The 21,262-nt window shown below is 41.3% G+C and overlaps 1 protein-coding gene across 8 annotated transcripts in view; it reads left to right on the top strand.

Moving 5' to 3' along the window:
* LOC124278651 (PHD finger protein 14-like) overlaps positions 1–3,815 on the top strand; it is a 45,588-nt gene extending 41,773 nt beyond the window's left edge. For 7 of the 8 annotated variants that reach the window (XM_046714417.1, XM_046714422.1, XM_046714421.1 and 4 more), the window contains exons 22-23: positions 1,022–1,139; positions 3,068–3,815. In XM_046714417.1, the coding sequence (XP_046570373.1) occupies positions 1,022–1,139; positions 3,068–3,241 (292 nt within the window). In that variant the 3' untranslated portion in view covers positions 3,242–3,815. Of the gene's footprint in view, positions 1–1,021; positions 1,140–1,649; positions 1,676–3,067 lie in introns of all 8 variants that reach the window. The other variant, XM_046714423.1, reaches the window with a different exon arrangement.
* The last annotated feature ends 17,447 nt before the right edge of the window (positions 3,816–21,262 follow it).

The following is a 21,262-nucleotide window of genomic DNA, read 5'->3' as shown; positions in this document are numbered from 1 at the left end:
ACTATGTATTCAGCAGCGTCCGTCCATCCGTATGTTTCTGATTCTTGTACTGATATCTCATGAACTGTTGTACTCAATGTCTTCAAATTTGGTGACAGCCTACATTGGGGGATTACACAGACATCAGTCGATTTGGGTGACCTTGACCTTATTTTCAAGGTCACCATGACACTTTGACCACTTTTCCAACTCTTGTTAACGCGATATCTCATGCAAAGTTGTACCCAATGTCTTCAAATTTGGTGACAGCCTACATTGGGGAATTACGCAGACACCAGTCCATTTGGGTGACCTTGACCTTATTTTCAATGTCACCATAACACTTTGACCACTTTTCAAACTCTTGTTAATGCGATATCTCATGTAATGTTGTACCCAATGTCTTCAAATTTGGTGACAGCCTACATTGGGGAATTACGCAGACACCAGTCCATTTGGGTGACCTTGACCTTATTTTCAATGTCACCATAACACTTTGACCACTTTTCAAACTCTTGTTAATGCGATATCTCATGTAATGTTGTACCCAATGTCTTCAAATTTGGTGACAGCCTGCATTGGGGGATTACGGAGACACCAGTCGATTTTGGTGACCTTGACCTTATTTTCAAGATCACCCCACTACTTTGACCACTTTTTAAACTCTTGTTAACACGATATCTCATGAACTATTGTTCCCAATGTCTTCAAATTTGGTGACAGACTCCATTAGGGGTTTACGCATTTCAGCAAGATTTATTAAATGAGTTCACTTTTTGTTTGACCCTTGTTCTTACTTGCACATTCAGAAGGGAGTGTGGCATGGGATGCAGGGTGGGCTACCCTGTCTTTATAGACACCCTACATGTTAACTGTGTACTCTGCCATGTTGCTTTTTGAATTAGATATTACACTCTTTTTTCAAAATCCTGGATGTGTCACTGGCTCTGTAACTTTTTGACAAATGCATATATTATGTTGGCTACTTTTCTGCATGTTTTCTTTGTGATGCAGCTAATGCTTTTGACATCCCATGTTTCAGCTGTGATGAGTGCCAGCTGTGTTACCACTTCCAGTGTCTGAATCCCCCCACCAGAAAGTCCCCCAAACCCCGAGGGTACACGTGGCACTGTGAAGCCTGTGACCCCACAGATGAGTCGGTCAGTGTCCACACTCACACACCACCTGTCATGTATACCTCTGTGTAGGACATTCCTTCTTAACATGTATTTGGACTTAGGTCTAAGTAGGACCTTGCACTAATAATGTATTCTGGCTTGAAGGGAATTTTCTGCAGTGTATGCATATATAAAAATATTTGAATTGGAGCAGCATCTTTCTTTCTTTGTTAATACTTATCAATTCTCAGATTTTGTACCATAATAGATACATATTTGTAACTATGTGACAAGCTACAATCTGCAACAGTTTGAAATGATGATGAGCAGTTAACACATAAACTAGGCTGTCAAGCTACTTTAGGAATACGATGATGAGAAATGCCTCTGAGTTACATCAACACATCAAACCCCAATAAGAAGCAAAAAGTTGAGTTAAAACAGTTCAAATTTGGATACAGTCATTTAGAGATGTAAAACATAATAAGGATATATTTTCCTTTGCTAAAAGTTTCACAATGTTTTTTTCCTTTTTGGTGCTGCTGCATGTAGACCTCTCCAGAGAAAGAGACACACACGTGTTGTATTATTTTATTTATCACCCTTATCAGCTATTAGACTTTATTCTTTTATTCACAATGGTCAGGCAATGTTTAAAACTTGAGAACTATGGTTTTGAGCTGCTGTTGGCTGTATTTGGTACTGTGTGGTATGATACTGGAATGAGGTGACAGTGGGTTGCTTGGATTAATCCTTATGTCAGATGATGTATGTGCACCGATTCTCACCTGTAGCACGGCAAGGCAGGGTTGCTATGTTGAGCCTGTTTCACATCTTCACGCTTTTCTTGTGGTGGTAGTTCCAAGTTTTTTATCGTAACAAACTAAAGATGTTCTTGAAATCTCATGATTTTGGAATGTGATAAAAAAACAGAGCCAGAACTTACTAAATACTTTGTTATGTTTTGGCATCTTGTTATTGAAACTTCTTGATTATGTAACTGACACATGATATTTGTGAGTCTGAAAGAATGGAGGTGAAAATATATTGCGAATCTCTTCCCTGACCATTGTGATGACTGCTTTGTTACCGTTTGCTTCAGAGTTCCTCTGGCTTACGTTATGCAAAATTATTTACACTGTTGCTTTTCACTGGAGTTTGATTGTCAACTTGCAGCTTGGATGAGTACTTGTCTCTAGCTTGGACAGATCCAAATCTTTATATGTAAATAAATAGATAACAATGGTACTAGCAATATATGAATATCAGTATTTGTGATTCTAGTACTCTCCTTAACCATATCTTTCCTTAAAAACAGGACATTGAGAGCAAGTGCTGTGAGCTAGGGTTACTATCATATGGAAATCTTTATAAAATGTGAAACATGAATAAATCTTTGGATTTGTCCAATTTTAATGATAAACTGTGGAAGTTTTTTTCCGATATATGTACTACTAACACATGTTTAGTACCATGAATAACCTCCATATGTGTATGGCAAGTTTAGTTAGGTATGTGAAGTTGTCTTTTATATTTTGATTACGTAGTGAGGACATTATAGTTTAAGTTTTTCATTATGTTTGAGTGGAATAAAGAGTTTTGTTTATCTTGTGAAATTTAAGTATCTATATAAATTCTTTGATGTGGAAGACTTGTTACATAAATGAATTGAAATCCACAATTGTAATCATTAATTGGTTAACCCTGTGAATATGTGAAAGTAATGAAGTCACATGTTACAATGATATTTCTTTATGAGAATTCCATGTTTTAACCTCAGTATATAGTAATGTAAAGTACATCATGTACAATATTCAAGAATCATGCTGTAATGGGAAGCTAGAAACATCATCAGCATCTCTCTTGTTAAGTAATGCTAAATGTTTCCTAAAAACTCATAGAATTTGTTTACATTATGCTGTTTAAACATTATGGGATGTTAGGGGTTTATGTTGCTTTGTTTCTTGCAGGAAATGGACGATGATGATGAAGATGAAGGTACCGTCGAGGGGGAAGTCCACACGCGACCGTCGTCTCCCGAAGAAGTTATGGAACATGTGGAAATTGTGAATCTGGGTGATGAGGATGCAGATGTTGATGTTGAAGAAGAGGATGATGTTGTACAGATAGACGACAGTGACTAACAGATATGACAATCCAGCAGAGACAGAGAATCAAAACTGATGCATTTCATGTATTTGTACAAATAATGTGCAACATTCATAAACTCAAATCATTGTTTAAAGGCAGTGTAGGGACCCCTGGGCTAACAGCATCTTCCCAAGGTAAAAGTGTCTGTCCACTCTCAGGAAAACTAGGCTAGGAATTTCATACACTGAGGTCTTTTCCTGTGTAGAGTAGTTGTGGTCACATCAACTGCCCATCATTGACTTTGTAGGTATTAGGTAAATACTGTACAAATAGGAGCAAGCCAAATTTAAAATGATCTTCCAGATGTATGTCTTTGTTGTCCTGTTCGTGGTAGAGAAGGGGCAGTTTGCTGGTCAGATGTGTTTCAGTCAGTATTGATGGTGTATAAAGTTGGAAAGCATGTATGTGTTTCTGTGCAGCAAGGAGCAGATGTGCAGCTGTTGGACATATGGTAACTGGATTACCTCCCTTTAACAGCTGTCCTCAATTGGTTCCCCACTTTCTGTTCAGTGCTGGCATATTTTCACATTAAAGAGTGTCATGATTTTTATGACATATGGATATGCAGTTCTTGGTCTCGTTGGTGTTCACACAGCTTTGATTGTTCTTTCTTTCTCAGCTATAAGGATGGATGTATGCCTAAAACTCATTGCAGTAAGCAAATAGTCACAGTGGACTTACACAGGATATTGAGAGTAAACGTGTGAATGAGTGAGTAAGTGAGTTTATTTTTACTCTGCACTCTGCCCAATTCCAGGTATATGGCGGCAGTCTGGAGCAGATAATCCAGTGATCAACAGCATGATCTATGCAATTGGGATACAATGAGGTGTCAACCAAGTCAGCGAGCATGACCACCTGATCGCCTCCTACGACAAGCATGGGCTACTGAAGATCTTTCTCCTTGCATGAATAACAGTTCTGATATAGACTTGTTGCAGTTATTACAAAATGACTGTCAAACTTCTATGGGTAAAGTGTTTGCTTGTCATGCGGAAGACTTGGGTTTGATTCTCCACATGGGCCCAATGTGTGAAGCCCATTTCTGGTGTTCCCCGCCGTGATATTGCTGGAATGTTGCTGAAATCGGAGTAAAACTAAACTCACTCACTCTTGTACTTTCAATATTTCAGAAAGACCTGGAATGAGTTTGACACAGGTGCAAATGGGATCAATGTTTACCCATTATTTCATTATTTCCATCTAATCTTCTCTTCAGAAAAATCCATTGCCTGGATGATGTACAGCATACCCTGGTGTGTGTGAAATGATACTTTGATTAATGATATTCATTTTGAATCCTATGTGTTAAAATCCATGTGTCATGATAGAACGAAATAACTTCATTCACAACTACTGATCAGTCAAATTATAATTTTCTTGGGGTCAAAAGTCAGCAATTTTGTGTGAAGAAGACCCTTCCATACAAGCATCTTTTACAGAACCATTGGAATATTACTTTCTTATGTTTTGAGGATGGTTATATCCCTCACGCTGAAAGGGTAATTGTTTTTGGCTATTTATTACTTATTTTTATCATCGGATCGGTTCTCTTTTTTTTAACGTTCAGGTGTCTGTCATTTTATTGTAGTTTGTTTGTGTCGAAAATATTTTTAAAATAGAATTTAACAAGCAGCCAGACATCCAGAATGTTTAATTTTGTTCAAGGCAACACCCTTTTGGAAATCAGTTTGGGCCCTAATCGTCTTTTCACCCAAAATCCTTTAAATTAAATTTGCTTTAACTCACTAAAGAGCTCATGTAAGAGGCGATTAACGGATGGGGTGGCCAGGTTTGCACACTTATGCATGTCGTTGTATCCAATTGTCTTAGGTCAATGCACATGATTTCAATAGCTGGATTTTCTGGAGGACATGATTTTCTCACGGATCACCATCATAGAGCTGGAATGTGTGTGCGATCATAAACAAGGTACAAATGTTTCAAAATTAGGTTCATGTATCATTAATGTGTTCCTTCATAATGATAGGAATGCTTCAGAACATGATGTAACTGTCATTACAATGTATTTTGAGAGTAATTTTCATTAAATGTCTGAAATAATTCCCAGGCACTGCATCAGCGATAGAAATACAAACGCCATTGAGAGAGTTGGGTTGAACGCAGCTTTGAAGAATGTTTCAGTTGTGACCAAAGACCAAGTTGATGCAGGTCATACTACGCTTACCACCGGATGTTGAATTATAATTCAGAAGAACCAACGACTATTGATTTACAAAGCATATATATAATCGGCGTCAAATCCGATACCTTTGAACTTGTGGATGGCGTTTTGAAGGAATAGTAACTGAAGCGGACGTAAAATTAGTCAATATCGACTGAAAACCGGACTATCTTGATTGACTACCACCAACGATTGTATTCTCAAATGGAAAAGTTTTCTCCCAGAAACCATCTGATTCAACAGTAGTTATCGAAGCCATGCCAACCGTATTTAGTCATGCCGTACTGAGGAATAAATAATAATCTTAACAAATCTGAAAATTAGTAAGAAATATATGAAAAGATATTCCTAAGTCGATTAGGAATGGACGCGAAATGAAACATTGCGATGCTAAATTTGTATAGATCTAGTAGAGATCGGTTTAACGCCTCTTTGTAAAATATTCTTGTTAGTCGTTGCGTGTTAGCTTAATGTAGGAGGACATCCATGCTATGTTGACTTATGTTGATCAACAGCATGAGCATCGATCTGCGCAATTGGGAACCGATGACATGTGTCAACCAAGCCAGCGAGCCTGACCACCCGATCCCGTTAGTCGCCTCTTACGACAAGCATGGGTTACTGAAGGTTCATTCTAACCCGGACCTTCACGGGTTATTCCTTTCAGAAAACCTCTCCCCGTTTCTGTTGTTCTTCTGAACTAAGACTCTGAAAAACTATATTCAGATTTTAAAAAATAGTAGCAGTCTAAGTAAACTTAGGCTCAGTATGAGTATTGTTCGTTACACTGCTATACTGAGTCTAACAAACCCTAGTAGAAGGTCGCGTCAGCTAACATTTTGGACTGACCAATCAGAACACAGCTTACCAAAATCGCGAAAGTTAACATTCGCACATATCTTTTGAACCTTTACCCCAAAACCTCGAACGATTCATGACGCTATTTTCCGCACGTGTGATACACATGGAGGACGCAATGAGTAAACAGTCGCTGAAAATAGCGTTTTTGTCAGTATAATATAAATATTCGTTTATGTCAATATAAACTAATAGTAACCATGTCGTTAGAAACCCCTAAGCGTATATACTGCAGGTCAAATATCTGTGTTTTATGCTAATTTTCGTTTGTTGATAGATCAGTGTCGGCGACCAGGGAAGAGAAAATCCAAAAACCGTTTTGTAAATCCCGCCGAACCCTAATAAGTAGTAGTCGTCTGATTTGTTAAACCCGTTCGGTCGTCTCGCGTTTGATTGGATGGTCATAGGTCGCTCAAAGGTTAGCTGACGCGACCTTCTACTAGGGTTTGTTAGACTCAGTGTAAAATACGATTGTAACAATTGTAATTGTCTTGTGCAAACTGAAGGAAGTGTATCATCGATGCAGTTACATTCTTCGTTTCCCACTTAAAGCCAACCTCCCGGGTTAGAATTTTGTCTTCAGCAACCCGTGATTGTCGTGCGATCGTCTATCCCAATCGATGTTCATGATGACCGTCACTGAACTGTCTGTTCCAGTAGAAACAGGTCATCATCGTATAGCCGGCACATTGCTGAGTGATGGGTGAAGCAAAGAAACTTACAAACTTTGTTGAACCACCATTGTAAAGTTAAGACGATACTAACGGTGTCTGTTTCAGTGCAGTTTATTTGTGCCATCGATCTTCGTGTATTGTAGCATGGGAAAGTAACTTGATTATCTCCGAGATTCAGTCTGATCCAATACGGTTCGTAAGTCGTGTGAGGAAAGATAACAAGCTATTCTTACAAATATTCCAGGCACCCCTACCACCCCGAGTCAAACATACACATAATCGGCTTTAATGTTAGATTATGACGTTGTCATAAAGTCATTTGTGATCATTTGATTTCAATTTATGAAGACTTATAAGATCTTTGACCCACCCAAGACATCGACCTTTCGTCTTGACATAAAGTATGATCTCGGCTGTTCGATTTCCTATCGAAATCAACTACAAGGTATTGGCTACACGTGTATGTGAGTCGGTTTACATGAGTCATTTAAAAACGACAGATGTTTCAGATTAAGTAAAGCTTTATCATCATTATGATATTATGATATCGCGAATTAAAGCGTCCGCTGTCTGTCTTGTCGCGGCGTGGCTTAAAACGTACTCTGTTGGGGTCGAGTTGGCACAGGTGTACAGCGTGACGTGGAACTGAATAAATTCGTTTACCTCTCCATTCCTCTCCTCTCCATCATCATCTGGTTCAACCCATCTTAGATGCCAACATAGTTTATTTCGGTATAAAGGCCAATATACCACTTCTCAACATGTAATTCCTGGTGTAATATTAATAAACAAGAAATGCTTAACATCAAGACCACGTTGTTTAGGAACAGCTATAATGATCTTAATATTCGCATTATTTGAATCTGTACTTTTAATCAACTTACAAATAGATTGTGCAATGCTTGTTTAATATCATAGAGTTTTCTGTTACGATTGTTAGTCACATGCAAAGTGTCCTTGCTGTCTGGGGTGCTTTAGTGACTGTTATTTTATACGGGAGAGGCCTTTATATAGCCATTGTACACTTGTATGGTCAGTCACAATAACTTTTGAAATATATGTTAATTAAACCATAATAGTGAAAGAAAACAAAAGTTTCCTATTTTCTGGATACAGAAACCACACCGCAGCATAAACATGATTGCAGACATAAGTTACTCCGCTTGAACCAAACCACAACCGAACCATGCAATAGGAACTGATGAGTAACCTTCTCAACGAATACCTACTTCCTATAATAAACAATACCCATTTCTACAAGGAGTCAACTACAAATGGGAAAGGTTAAAATGGACAGATTAAAATGGAATTAAAACGAAATCCCCACATTGTATATGTTTCTCGGATGGTGCCATCCATGGACCGACCGCCAAGTCTATAAGTATGACAAATGCCATGCGATTCTCGAGTTGCTAGACAAAGGTGCTCCGGAGACGATATAAGCAACAACGATCTTGTCATGTCTAACCTCTTCTTTATTAACAATGACCAAAGGAGCGACATGCCCTCCTCGAAGCATATTATCGGCGGCTTGTCAAACACAGAACCACCTAATAAAACTCACATCTAGAGTTAATTTCTGTGAAGGGCACATTCCGATCAACTTGAATGGAAACCGCCCCGCCCTGATTCTGTGACGTTCATTCACAAAGTTTCCCTGGAATGTGTGCACTTAATGACCTTTGGTTAACTGTCCGTCTATGTCGACATCAAAGGCACCGCCTTCCCTGTGTTTATGCACGTCTATACCAACAGGAAGAGATTGAAGGGGTTGGGGGTGGTGATCTGGGGGGTTACAGATGAGAAGTAGTAAAAGCTTAAGTGCTTCATATACAAATCTGACTTCCTAACATGCATGAACTGTTAAGGACAGTGATCCGACTGCTTTGGTGTGGGTGGGGGTACGGGAAGTGTAGGGCTGGTGGGGGTGGGGATGGTCAAGGTTGACGGATGAAATGATGAAGAATCATTAAAATATTGCGATAAACATGAACCATATAACAGTTTTACAACATACATGTACGTACATCCAAATACGTGTGTACGTCACTAGCGTGTTGTTGACCTGAATATCTGCCAATCATCATGTCACCCAAGATAATTCTATCAATGTTCATGCGGTTGTAACATCTCAATGGTCTTGTACGAACCGGCCACCTCATTTTTTAAAGTTCTGACACTTTTATGTTCCTCCTAATAAAGAAGTTGATATCCATAAAACTCTCCCTTGAGTTCTGACAATAAAAGTTATGGAACGCTGCTGTTGTTTCCGATATGAGCTTACATGTATTTATCTCTAAACGTATTTGTTAAAATCAAAGCACTGTCATGATAATCATGCTGACACACCTATTGAGACTGATATGACAGCTGATAAGCATGTAACACTTTAACATGCACTAGGTACTGAGACCCGATGGCACGATATGGGAAATTGTAAGGATAAAGATTTAGAATATGAGTTCCATTTGCTCCATGAACCTCTTTGAGAGGCATTTAGAAGTAGGAGCTGTAAGGAAGGATTACAATCTGTGAATGAATAACTTGAAGTTCTTTATTACAGTGAGAGCGACCTGTCGGTGTCGGTTGTAACACCGTAATCAAGCAAGTGATGGCGAGTGATGATCACCACATTGTTGTTCGTCCATAGATTATCCTGCCATGTAATTAAATGTCCATTGTGTCACCACCCCAGATCTCTCCACATGAAGAAATACCATAATAATCACTCAGTATATACGTTTGTTCAGCTGACATCAGCAGAAAATATACAATTCAGAGACAATTTGGAAAATAAGAACATGAAGCATACACAAAGTGTATCTTGTGATCAACCAAGTTGATACGCCGTACCGCGTTTCTCTGGCTTTGAAGTCAGCCCTCACAGAAGACCTTCCCACTAACATTCCCCCCTCTGTATCTGTGTAGTTGATGAAGATATATACACAGCAAAAAAAGTTAAGCACCCCTCAAATGAAAGCTGAATTATCGGTATATGTCGGAACAAAATTTCAGTCCTCATGATGGCAAATCAAAGAGTGGTATATTGGTGATAAAATAAGGTGTTACTTATTAGAAAATGTCTCTCACGAACGCAGCCACATGCACGTGAATCCCGCCACCCATGTGTTGCACACACCAAAGTTTCAAACAACCACAAGCATTGGGTATTTAAGGATCGGTATCGACTTCATTATCACTGTTTTCGCACTTCTGATTGACAATGGCACGAAGGAGAATTTCCGAGGCATTGAGATGGCAGATCATTGGACTTCATCGGGCAGGACTTTCTTACAAGGAAATTGCAAGACGAACTCAATTCCACTACACCGTAATAAGCCGTCTGGTGAGGAAGCATGCGCAAACACATGATGTAAAGGACCGTCCCCGTTCTGGAAGACCAAAAGCTACCACGCCCCAGGAGGATAGAGCTCTGTTACGGCATGTGAGACGCCAGCCTTTTGGATCAAGCACCCTTCTGAAACAGGCCTAGTTACCTCATCGCCGCTTGAGCAACCAGACTATGAGAAACCGCCTCAAAGCTGCTGGATTAAGAGCCAGAAGGGTCATCAGGCGTCCACAGCTCACAAATCACCACAAGCGTCAGCGTAGGTTATGGTGTCAACACAGGCAGAGGTGGAACCTACGATCATGGAGGAGAATACACTTGACCGACGAAAGTCGTTTCCTCCTGCATGTTGTGGATGGGAGAGCCCGCGTATGGAGGACTAGGAATACACGTCTTGCCCCAAGAACATTTTGCCAAGAGTACCATTTAGCGGGGTATCCGTAATGGTTTGGGGTGGCTTCTCCTACGACTGTAGACTGGATTTGGTGACTATACAAGGTTCACTCACAGGCGCTCGCTACATCCAGGAGGTTCTGGATCCTGTAATTATTGATCATTTCGATGACCACAGACTTGCCACAAGACCCTTGTTCATGGACGACAATGCACGACCTCATCGTTCACATGCTGTAAACCAACATCTGGCAAATAATGCTGTGACACGAATTCCCAGGCCATCAATGTCTCCTGATTTGAATCCCATGGAACATGTTTGGGACATCATGGGGCGTCGGGTACAAAGAAGGAATCCTCCTCCACAAAACCTGGGGGAACTGGAGGCAGTTCTTCACGAGGAGTGGCACCGGATACCGATGGAACAATTAAGGAACCTGGTTAGGGGTATGCCAAGAAGAGTGGCTGCAGTTCTTCAGGCACGTGGTGGCAGCACACGTTACTGATGTTTTGTGATTCCTGGGACACTGATCCACTTTATTTAAGCTGCTTTTACCGGGTGGCACACCCCAAGACCTTGAACTGACGATACTTAAACACATATGTCTTTTGGCTGCAATTCCATTTCAATTTCACTCTGTGTTTTCATGCACTTTTAGTGCTCATACCGTTACAAAACTTCTGTTCCAAATGACCAAATGATTGTTCTTTTAATTACAATTTGTTTTGCTTCTCTTCTTTTTCTCAGTTTCATACCATGCTTCCATGAAGTCCACCCCTCTGTGAAAAATCAGGGGGGTGCTTAACTTTTTTTGCTGTGTACATATGTATACTTGAGGGATCCAGGACCTCACACGGGAATCAGATGTCTCCGTGTAACTTGCGTGGCCTTCAGAAGTTGGTGTGATGAATAAGTGGGATAGTTCTTTGGATATGCAACTTCTTTATTACTATTTGCAGCTATATGCAACGTTTCGGTGTAGATGCTAATGTTATGGGGTTAAATAAGGTATTTGTTATGCAAGAAACGTATCACAAATCCATTATTGAGAATTACGGCTATTTCGTCATGGAATCAATGCTATTACTGCTTGGCAATAAACTATAAGGGATAGGGAACATGATAACTGTCACTAACACAACAGAAAAGACTTTTAAAGTAGCAATTAACGGTGAATTATCGAGGAGTAGTTGAGTGATTCCCGATCACGAGGTACGACATGAGACCATGGAATGATGTAACTTTAAACGAAACAGAACCATTGTATCGGGTCATGTGACAAGGGTGGAGCAGGCTCGAACACCTTAAAAAGATACAGTCAGCACTTGAAAGTAGTGCGGGTTTCAAAGTCAGCAGAACGTTCGCATCGCGATCGTGCAGTTCCATGTTTGGTAAATAGCTTGCCATATCCCGTCCAGTCCAAGTCACCTTCCAATGACGAGGGGGGTCGAGTAAACCTGTGTGAGTATAAAACTTGGTGTTGACTTATTCCTGGTAAAGGCCCGGGTTCGATTCCCCACATGGACACAATGTGTGAAGCCCGCCTTGATATTGCTGGAATATTGGTAAAAGCGAGGCGTAAAACCCAACTCACTCACTCACCTATTCCGGTATGCCAGAGTGCCAGCACATGAATGAAATGTGGTTATTGAGGAGTTTACAGTCGTCTGACCTCTCACTCCGATCCTAGACTTACCATTCCCCATGCACCAAGCGAGTGTGTAACTTGGGCTCACATTACCCCTGACAATAGGTAACTGGTAACAGGGTTTACAAACACCTAAAACCCGGTTACGACTCTAACACTGTTATCAAGCAAGTGGTGTACAATATTGTAGGTAAAGCTGTATGTATAAACATAACTTTACTCATGTATATAAAGTCTTTACCATCAGTAATGTGACCCGTGGAGGTCCGGTTTAGAATTGATCTTCAGTAACCCATGGTTATCGTAAGAGGTGACTAACGGGATCGGGGGGTCAGGCTCGCTGACTTGGTTGACATATGTCATCGGTTCCCAATTGCGCAGATCGATGCTCATTCTGTTGATCACCTGATTGTCTGGTCCAGACCCGATTATTTACAGACCGCCGCCATATAGCTGGAATATTGCTGAGTGCGGCGTAAAACTAAACCCACTCATTCACCCCATTACTTGCTTGATAAGGGTGTGAACATCTACACCGGTGCTTCGCATATATTGTAATAAAGAAGTTCTTCTTCTAGAAGACGGCGGGGGATTATCCAATACTCGGCCTCTAAGTGACGCCGGGTGATACGCCCTATTCAAGGGTAGACGTAGCAGGGACGCTGTCGGACTCCATGTGATTAATGTTTACTGTTTCGTGCTTATGTACCCTAAATAAGACTATGAAATTTTGGATTCGGTAGTACAGAGTGTTGCCACTGCTAGGGCATTGGACTAAATAGACGCTGGTCGCTGATAGACGGCAGTTCAACCGCTCGCGCGAAATTGATGGATCCCCGAGTGTCTAATATAGGAAATACGGTGATATATTCAATGCTGGACTTATCAGCATCTAACGTGAGTGTTTAGACAAACAAAGGGGCTTTTATCGTTTGAGTAAAGTGGTTGGGCTAGGAGTGCCAGATGACCCGTGCTTGCCCCTTGTTGTTGGTCAGCCATCTTTCCGGGACCTCATCGACCACCTCCGTGGTCCAGTCTACAGATAGTGTGTCCGTAGAGCCTAAGGTCGGTGGTTCTATCCCGTCACGTCATACCGTAAAACCTTAAAACATTATACTTGTTAGCCTGTCTGATGCTTAAGGTCGGTGGTTCTATCCCGTCACGTCATACCGCAAACCTTAAAACATTATACTTGTTAGACTGTCCGATGGTTAAGGTCGGTGATTCTATCCCGTCACGTCATACCGTAAAACCTTAAAACATTATACTTGTTAGCCTGTCTGATGCCTAAGGTCGGTGGTTCTATCCCGTCATGTCATACCGTAAAACCTTAAAACCTTATACTTGTTAGCCTGTCTGATGCTTAAGGTCGGTGGTTCTATCCCGCCACGTCATACCGTAAAACCTTAAAACATTATACTTGTTAGACTGTCCGATGGTTAAGGTCGGTGGTTCTATCCCGTCACGTCATACCGTAAACCTTAAAACATTATACTTGTTAGACTGTCCGATGGTTAGGTCGGTGGTTCTATCCCGTCACGTCATACCGTAAAACCTTAAAACATTATACTTGTTAGCCTGTCTGATGCCTAAGGTCGGTGGTTCTATCCCGTCACGTCATACCGTAAAACCTTAAAACCTTATACTTGTTAGCCTGTCTGATGCTTAAGGTCGGTGGTTCTATCCCGTCACGTCATACCGTAAAACCTTAAAACCTTATACTTGTTAGCTTGTCTGATGCTTAAGGTCGGTGGTTCTATCCCGTCACGTCATACCGTCAAACCTTAAAACCTTATACTTGTTAGCCTGTCTGATGCTTAAGGTCGGTGGTTCTATCCCGTCACGTCATACCGTAAAACCTTAAAACATTATACTTGTTAGCCTGTCTGATGCTTAAGGTCGGTGGTTCTATCCCGTCACGTCATACCGTAAAACCTTAAAACATTATACTTGTTAGCCTGTCTGATGCTTAAGGTCGGTGGTTCTATCCCGTCATGTCATACCGTAAAACCTTAAAACCTTATACTTGTTAGCCTGTCTGATGCTTAAGGTCGGTGGTTCTATCCCGTCACGTCATACCGTAAAACCTTAAAACCTTATACTTGTTAGCCTGTCTGATGCTTAAGGTCGGTGGTTCTATCCCGTCACGTCATACCGTAAAACCTTAAAACATTATACTTGTTAGCCTGTCTGATGCTTAAGGTCGGTGGTTCTATCCCGTCACGTCATACCGTAAAACCTTAAAACCTTATACTTGTTAGCCTGTCTGATGCTTAAGGTCGGTGGTTCTATCCCGTCACGTCATACCGTAAAACCTTAAAACATTATACTTGTTAGCCTGTCCGATGCTTAAGGTCGGTGGTTCTATCCCGTCACGTCATACCGTAAAACCTAAAAACATTATACTTGTTAGCCTGTCTGATGCTTAAGGTCGGTGGTTCTATCCCGTCACGTCATACCGTAAAACCTTAAAACATTATACTTGTTAGCCTGTCCGATGCTTAAGGTCGGTGGTTCTATGATACCGTAAGACATTGTTCGAGTTGTATGGCGCAAGCACACACACGCATGCGCGTCCCTATGTAAGTGTAAGTCTAACCCACTTCACTTCCGGCATGTCATCAGGTCAGATGTTTTTGTTCTGTGTCATCCACAATATGACAACTGACTGTATCCGTGTTGGCCCTCCCCAGTGGGCACACCCGGCTCTAATGGCAACTGAACGCTCAATTTAACACAGTTTTGAACATATCTGGCTGAGGAGTCTATAATTAGACACTTTTACAGAAACTAGATCCATAATTGTTCCCCTGATTATCCTGTGTTAGTCACGAGATATTGATTGTTGTGAATCCCTGGAACCGCCCACACAGTGATTACCACTTACACCTGTATGTCACGGTAGTTCTATAGTGCTGAGTCAGCAGTTTAAATATCCCGAAGGAGCATCGGCCTTCCCCATTGTCGCATGCAAATAATGTTCATGTAGGTGTGATGGTTTTGTAAACATGTTATTATCTTTATTGGCTAGGAATTGATTATGTTCAATTATGCTCATGTGATGGCAGTCTTGTGACTTTACTTCGCATTGCGCGTGATTTATTCTGCTAACGTAATGGGTTTTTTTCTATATTCGTGATGCAAACTCAATTTGAGCTGACTTAGGAAGTTTAAGATAAAAATATACACCACCTTAACTTTCCCTCGTCTCCTTCAACATTTTATAGGACGCTACGTATAACGCATGATTCTGTGTTTGATTTTAAAGAATTGCTTCCCTTTACGTGTCATGATCCAGTGAATCGAGCAATACATTAGCCCCGATTATGACTCTTGGTTTACAGCACCATATCTGAGCACTAGGCTTCTACAAAGTTACAAGCTGCGGGCTCAGATGATCAAATGGAAATGATGTTAAATATGGCGTTAATGAGGACCTCTCATATTACCTACGACATGCGTGAACGGTGACATGAGGTATTAAAACACACATTTAGGATGAACCTTTTGTCAAGGTAACGTGCACGAATGTCTTGCAAATACACGTTCCTTCGTGGTGAAACCAGAACCGGAGATTTGGTGGAATCGTGATTAGGTTTTTTAACTTTTCATGAACGGGGGTTTTAGGCCCGTGAAGCGATCAGTTGTTCTCAGGAGTTACATCCGGGCATCTGGGTGTATCGTGTAAATACACTCACTCATGTACACGAGAATCAATACATGAAACAACAGTTTTTTTCCATATTGTCTTACATATAGCGTTTTGGGGAACATATGTTTAACTGGTTATCATCAAGTTACCAAGGAAACAGTCGTAAATGAGTTGGCACCTAACGTGAGGAGGTATTTAGAACCCAAGATATCAGGAAAGTCATAAAAAAACCAGAAAAAAGATAATTAAAATATACAACTTTCGAGAAAGGAAAATAGAGAGTCATTTCCCTGTTTAAAATGAAGAAATGCAAAGATGAAATTTGAGCTTTGAAAGGAAAATTCACAAAAATGCTTTGACGAAAAAGTATTTCATACTGCTAACCAGTAAATATGAATTGAAAAAAAATGTATACTTTTGCAAAATTGGATTTTAACAAATGATAACAATTGTCAAATTGTTATTAGACTGAAAACAGTTGAGGAAACACTTCAAACTTAAGGCCCCAAGATGGCTATGATACCCGTATGGAATACAACACCATTTCTTGTTTGTCCTCTTTAGTGCCACCACCATCCACAGGTGCATGCTTTCTTGTTTACATGGTTCCTTGTAATCCAGCAGATGAAAAGAGTACCATTGTTTGATATTTATACCTGAGTTATACTTACCTGAATCACAAAATAAAAATCCCAACGTTTCTTTTAATGTGACTATTTCTTCGCCATTGGCAGGTGCTGCTCATGGCGAATTCATTCACCCAAAACAAAGGCGTCGTCTTCATCCTCTGCACGACTCTTCTTGCACGACGATTTGTTTTTCAAAGTGGGTGGTTTGCAACAAAGGAAATACCTGCATGACATTCGTGATTATATTTTTTCTAATTACACGCACAAAATATTAATTACATTTTTTTGTTTTCGAAAGTAACCTATCGTCACAGTATACCAAAAACGTGATGTGTAAAATATTATTGCAGCCATAGAGGCAGAATTTAAACAACGGCATCAAAGTGTCTTTTATGATGAATTAGGTTTTTGGGTTCGTGGTGACATGTCAGGGCGTCTCGCCCTTACACAGCGTTGATGGTGATAAAACAAACTCGGTTACATTTTGAGATGGCCCCTAAGTGCATTGTCGAGGGTACGTGACACAGGATCCCCGTGTATGGAGCCCAACAACCTATAATTATCTGTGCGGATTTCATCATTCAGTGAAAAACATCCTTTTCACAAAAGTGTGAAATTATTGATTTGGAAACTGAAACAGGGCAGTGATTTTAAGAAGCTTGTATTAATTAGGAATAATCACAGCCCTCGACGTGCTGGTTGAGAATTAACGAGACAATGAAGTGTGATGAAAAGTAGCTTTACGAACAAAGGGGAAACCTTTTGCATTCGCCGTGGCCACAGAGACGCTGCTGGGAGCGAGACATATTAATTTCAATCGCAACTTTTGGAAAAAAAAGGCCATGCCTGCGTTTTGATTCCGAACAATGGCCCGTACTTGTAGTGGAACTAAATGGCTTCGCTGACACATTGTATCATTTGTTATGTAGATTAAAGTCTCAGCTTTATCAATAATGTTCGTTAAATGTGACAAATCACTTGTAAATGCTCACTGGTGTTATATCTTCACAACCCCTTACCCAAAATTAAAATTATGTTTTAGTATAGATCGCCGAAGGTCATATCAGAGGAATACAATTTCATGTCAAGAGATTCTTAGAGTCATACATGGGGTGCTATATTTCTGAATATTTCAGCCAGTTACCCATCAAAGTGTTCTGGATGGCGAGCAGGGCCTGGTATTGGCGAACTACGGCTTAGTTACGTCACCCCTCTCGGGGTAGAACGTCCTGCTGATGAGGACTGGAGGCGACTTAATGGGTGGGACGGTCAAAATCGATTACTTGTTTTAATATATGACATCGTACCTTGGAGGCGTTGGTCGTTGTCTGTGATATCACTCTCTGGTTTGTCAAGACTCGAGTAGTTTCAGGCCTCAGTCATGTGACGGGAATATTGCTGAGACCTGCGTAAAAAAACAACAAATCATTCTAGGACTAATTTCACATTTACACGGATGTCTTTGTAGTTTTTGTTATATTGTTTAACAGATTGTTTGCACATTGTCACGAGTCACAGCTACATAATATATATGTCATAAAATCTTCATTAGAGCTGATCTTGCCACTGGATACTGTATGCATTAGGCAAGGTTCAATCCTGGTAGCTTTTCTTTTCAGTGATCATCGCAGTATTCAGTTATTTGAGAATTAAAAATAGAAGACATTTATTACGCGAGTGTCTGTTCGATGGGAATTAATTTATCAACGCTGGTTGTTTAACGTTTAAACATTTATTTCATCTCTGGATATAAAAGGCAAAATGGTACGGAAAACAAGCCGATACTGTGGTATTCAGCCCGTTATCAATCTATGTCTAGAGGATCCAGTTAGTGCCATGGCCATGTGTGGTTCGTGTATCCACTAACGTCAAGATGGATGTAGGAGATAACGTTGGAGTTAGTTGACAAACAAAAATGGTTCGGCCCCAACCTGGCCCCCATTGTAATTCACGTGAAAGATGTTTCGTAATATCCATTTTCATATTAATGGTGGTTTTGTTTACAAAGTCTCGTAGAGGTTTGTTCATATAGATATACACCTCGCTCGAAAGAAAATCTGCCAATTTCAATATATTCTGCAAAAGTGCCACCATTGTGAGCGGCGTTAGATCTACACGCAGGTTACGTGTGACATAAAAGAATTGCTGAGGACTCATTTTACGTAACGTAAACACATTTTGTTGCAGAAACTCAAGTGGTTGTCATTTACGAGGATTAGCCTCAGACAATCTTCTCTCTTTTTGCTTCAACATTATGTTTTCGGGCCCCAATGAACACATCATCATGGACAATAGGCTGTTCCACATGTTTGTACAGTAACCAAATATCCTGTCAGTAGACAATGACTATTTTTAATGGTTTTCATTGTTTTCATCAGTTGCTGACAGATAGGGATTTCAGGCAAAGTGTGAGATGTTTCATTAAAATACCCAGACATGGTCAGGTCACAGCTACCACCGGATGTGTGTTAGGGTCTGTGAGTGTGCATCAGTGTCTGTTAGTGCCCGGTAGTGTGTGTCAGTGTCTGTTAGTGCCCGGTAGTGTGTGTCAGTGTCTGTTAGTGCCCGTTAGTGTGTGTCAGTGTCTGTTAGTGCCCGGTAGTGTGTGTCAGTGTCTGTTAGTGCCCGGTAGTGAGTGTCAGTGTCTGTTAGTGCCCGGTAGTGTGTGTCAGTGTCTGTTAGTGCCCGCATCAGTGTGTGTGCCCCTGTAGTGTCAGTGTCAGTGTCTGTTGGTGCCCGGTAGTGAGTGTCAGTGTCTGTTGGTGCCCGGTAGTGAGTGTCAGTGTCTGTAGTGCCCGGTAGTGTGTGTGTCTGTAGTGCCCGGTAGTGTGTCAGTGTCTGTTGGTGCCCGGTAGTGAGTGTATGTGTCAGCTGTCGGTGTGTGTGTGTCAGTGTCTGTTGGGTGCCCGGTAGTGAGTGTCAGTGTCTGTTAGTGCCCGTTAGTGAGTGTCAGTGTCTGTTAGTGCCCGGTAGTGTGTGTCAGTGTCTGTTAGTGCCCGGTAGTGAGTGTCAGTGTCTGTTAGTGCCCGGTAGTGTGTGTCAGTGTCTGTTAGTGCCCGGTAGTGAGTGTCAGTGTCTGTTAGTGTCTGTGAGTGTGCATCAGTGTCTGTTAGTGCCCGGTAGTGAATGTGAGTGTCTGTTAGTGCCCTGTAGTGTGTGTCAGTGTCTGTTAGTGCCCGGTAGTGTGTGTCAGTGTCTGTTAGTGCCCGGTAGTGAGTGTCAGTGTCTGTTAGTGCCCGGTAGTGAGTGTCAGTGTCTGTTAGTGCCCGGTAGTGTGTGTCAGTGTCTGTTAGTGTGCATCAGTGTCTGTTAGTGCCCTGTAGTGTGTGTCAGTGTCTGTTAGTGCCCGGTAGTGAGTGTCAGTGTCTGTTAGTGCCTAGTAGTGAGTGACAGTTAGTGTCCGGTAGTGTGTCAGTGTCTGTTAGTGCCCGGTAGTGAGTGTCAGTGTCTGTTAGTGTCCGGTAGTGTGTCAGTGTCTGTTAGTGCCCGGTAGTGTGTGTCAGTGTCTGTTAGTGCCCGGTAGTGTGTGTCAGTGTCTGTTAGTGGCTGGAAGTGTGTCAGTATCTGTTAGTGCCCGGTAGTGTGTGTCAGTGTATGTTAGTGCCCGGTAGTGTGTGTCAGTATCTGTTAGTGCCCGGTAGTGTGTGTCAGTGTATGTTAGTGCCCGGTAGTGTGTCAGTGTCTGTTAGTGTGTGTCAGTTTCTGTTAGTGGCTTGAAGTGTGTCAGTGTTTGTTAGTGCCTGGAAGTGTGTGTCAGTGTCAGTGTCTGTCGATGTGTGTCTATTAGTGTCTTTTTGTGTGTGGTATTGTCTATAAGTGTCTTTTAAGGTCTGTTGCCGTGTGTCAGTATATGCTGGTGTGTGCCTTTGATGTGCGCCAGTCTCTGTTAGTGTAAGTTACTGAGTGCTTGTTTTCGTCAGTGTCTGTTAATGTCCGTTAGTGCTACCTAGTATTTGTTTGTATCTGCAAACAGTGCATGTTAGTATATATGAGGGCTCGCATATTTTATTGTCCGTTTTAGGTCCGTTTGTATCTGCTAGTTTCTGTTAGTGTATGCTAGTGTCTGTTACTGTCCAATGATGTCTGTAAGTGTCTGTCGCTTGCGTCTGTCGTCTGCGTCTGTGTCTAGCGTTTGTCGATGCTGGTTGCTGTCATCAAGCAGGTATCTGATAAATATGTGGTAAAAATTAACTGAATTCTATTCCACACCTGGCATATTTCCGACTGTATAAAAGAGCACAAACAAACCAACACAATAGCCTGCATATAGACTGCATTTACTTTAAAAGTAATAATAAGAAATGTCACAGAAGAAGCAATCATATTCTTAACAGTCCCGTGTGTTGTCTTGAACACGTATTCACATCAACCCCCACAACCCCAATACCCTCCAACCTCAGTCCCCCTGCCCAAGCCGCCAACTCCCGATCCCCGACCCTCTCCTCATTCCCTCCCCCTCCCACCCCAGCCGCACATGCTGCATGTTCAAGGTGCATACGTCCCAGCCCCTTCCCCAAACTTCCCCTATTTGCTTCCACAACACCGGCATTGAGGAGAACACTTTTATATGGAATACGGCCCGAAAGCTTTATTTCATTCCCAATACCGCATGAATGAAATATTGT

Source organism: Haliotis rubra, unplaced genomic scaffold (assembly GCF_003918875.1).
Source record: "Haliotis rubra isolate DU_JTF1 unplaced genomic scaffold, ASM391887v1 Scf24, whole genome shotgun sequence".
NCBI classification, from domain to species: Eukaryota; Metazoa; Mollusca; class Gastropoda; order Lepetellida; family Haliotidae; genus Haliotis; species Haliotis rubra.
The sequence above is the reverse complement of the archived record's forward strand: the minus strand, read 5'-3'. Positions and strand labels throughout refer to the sequence as shown.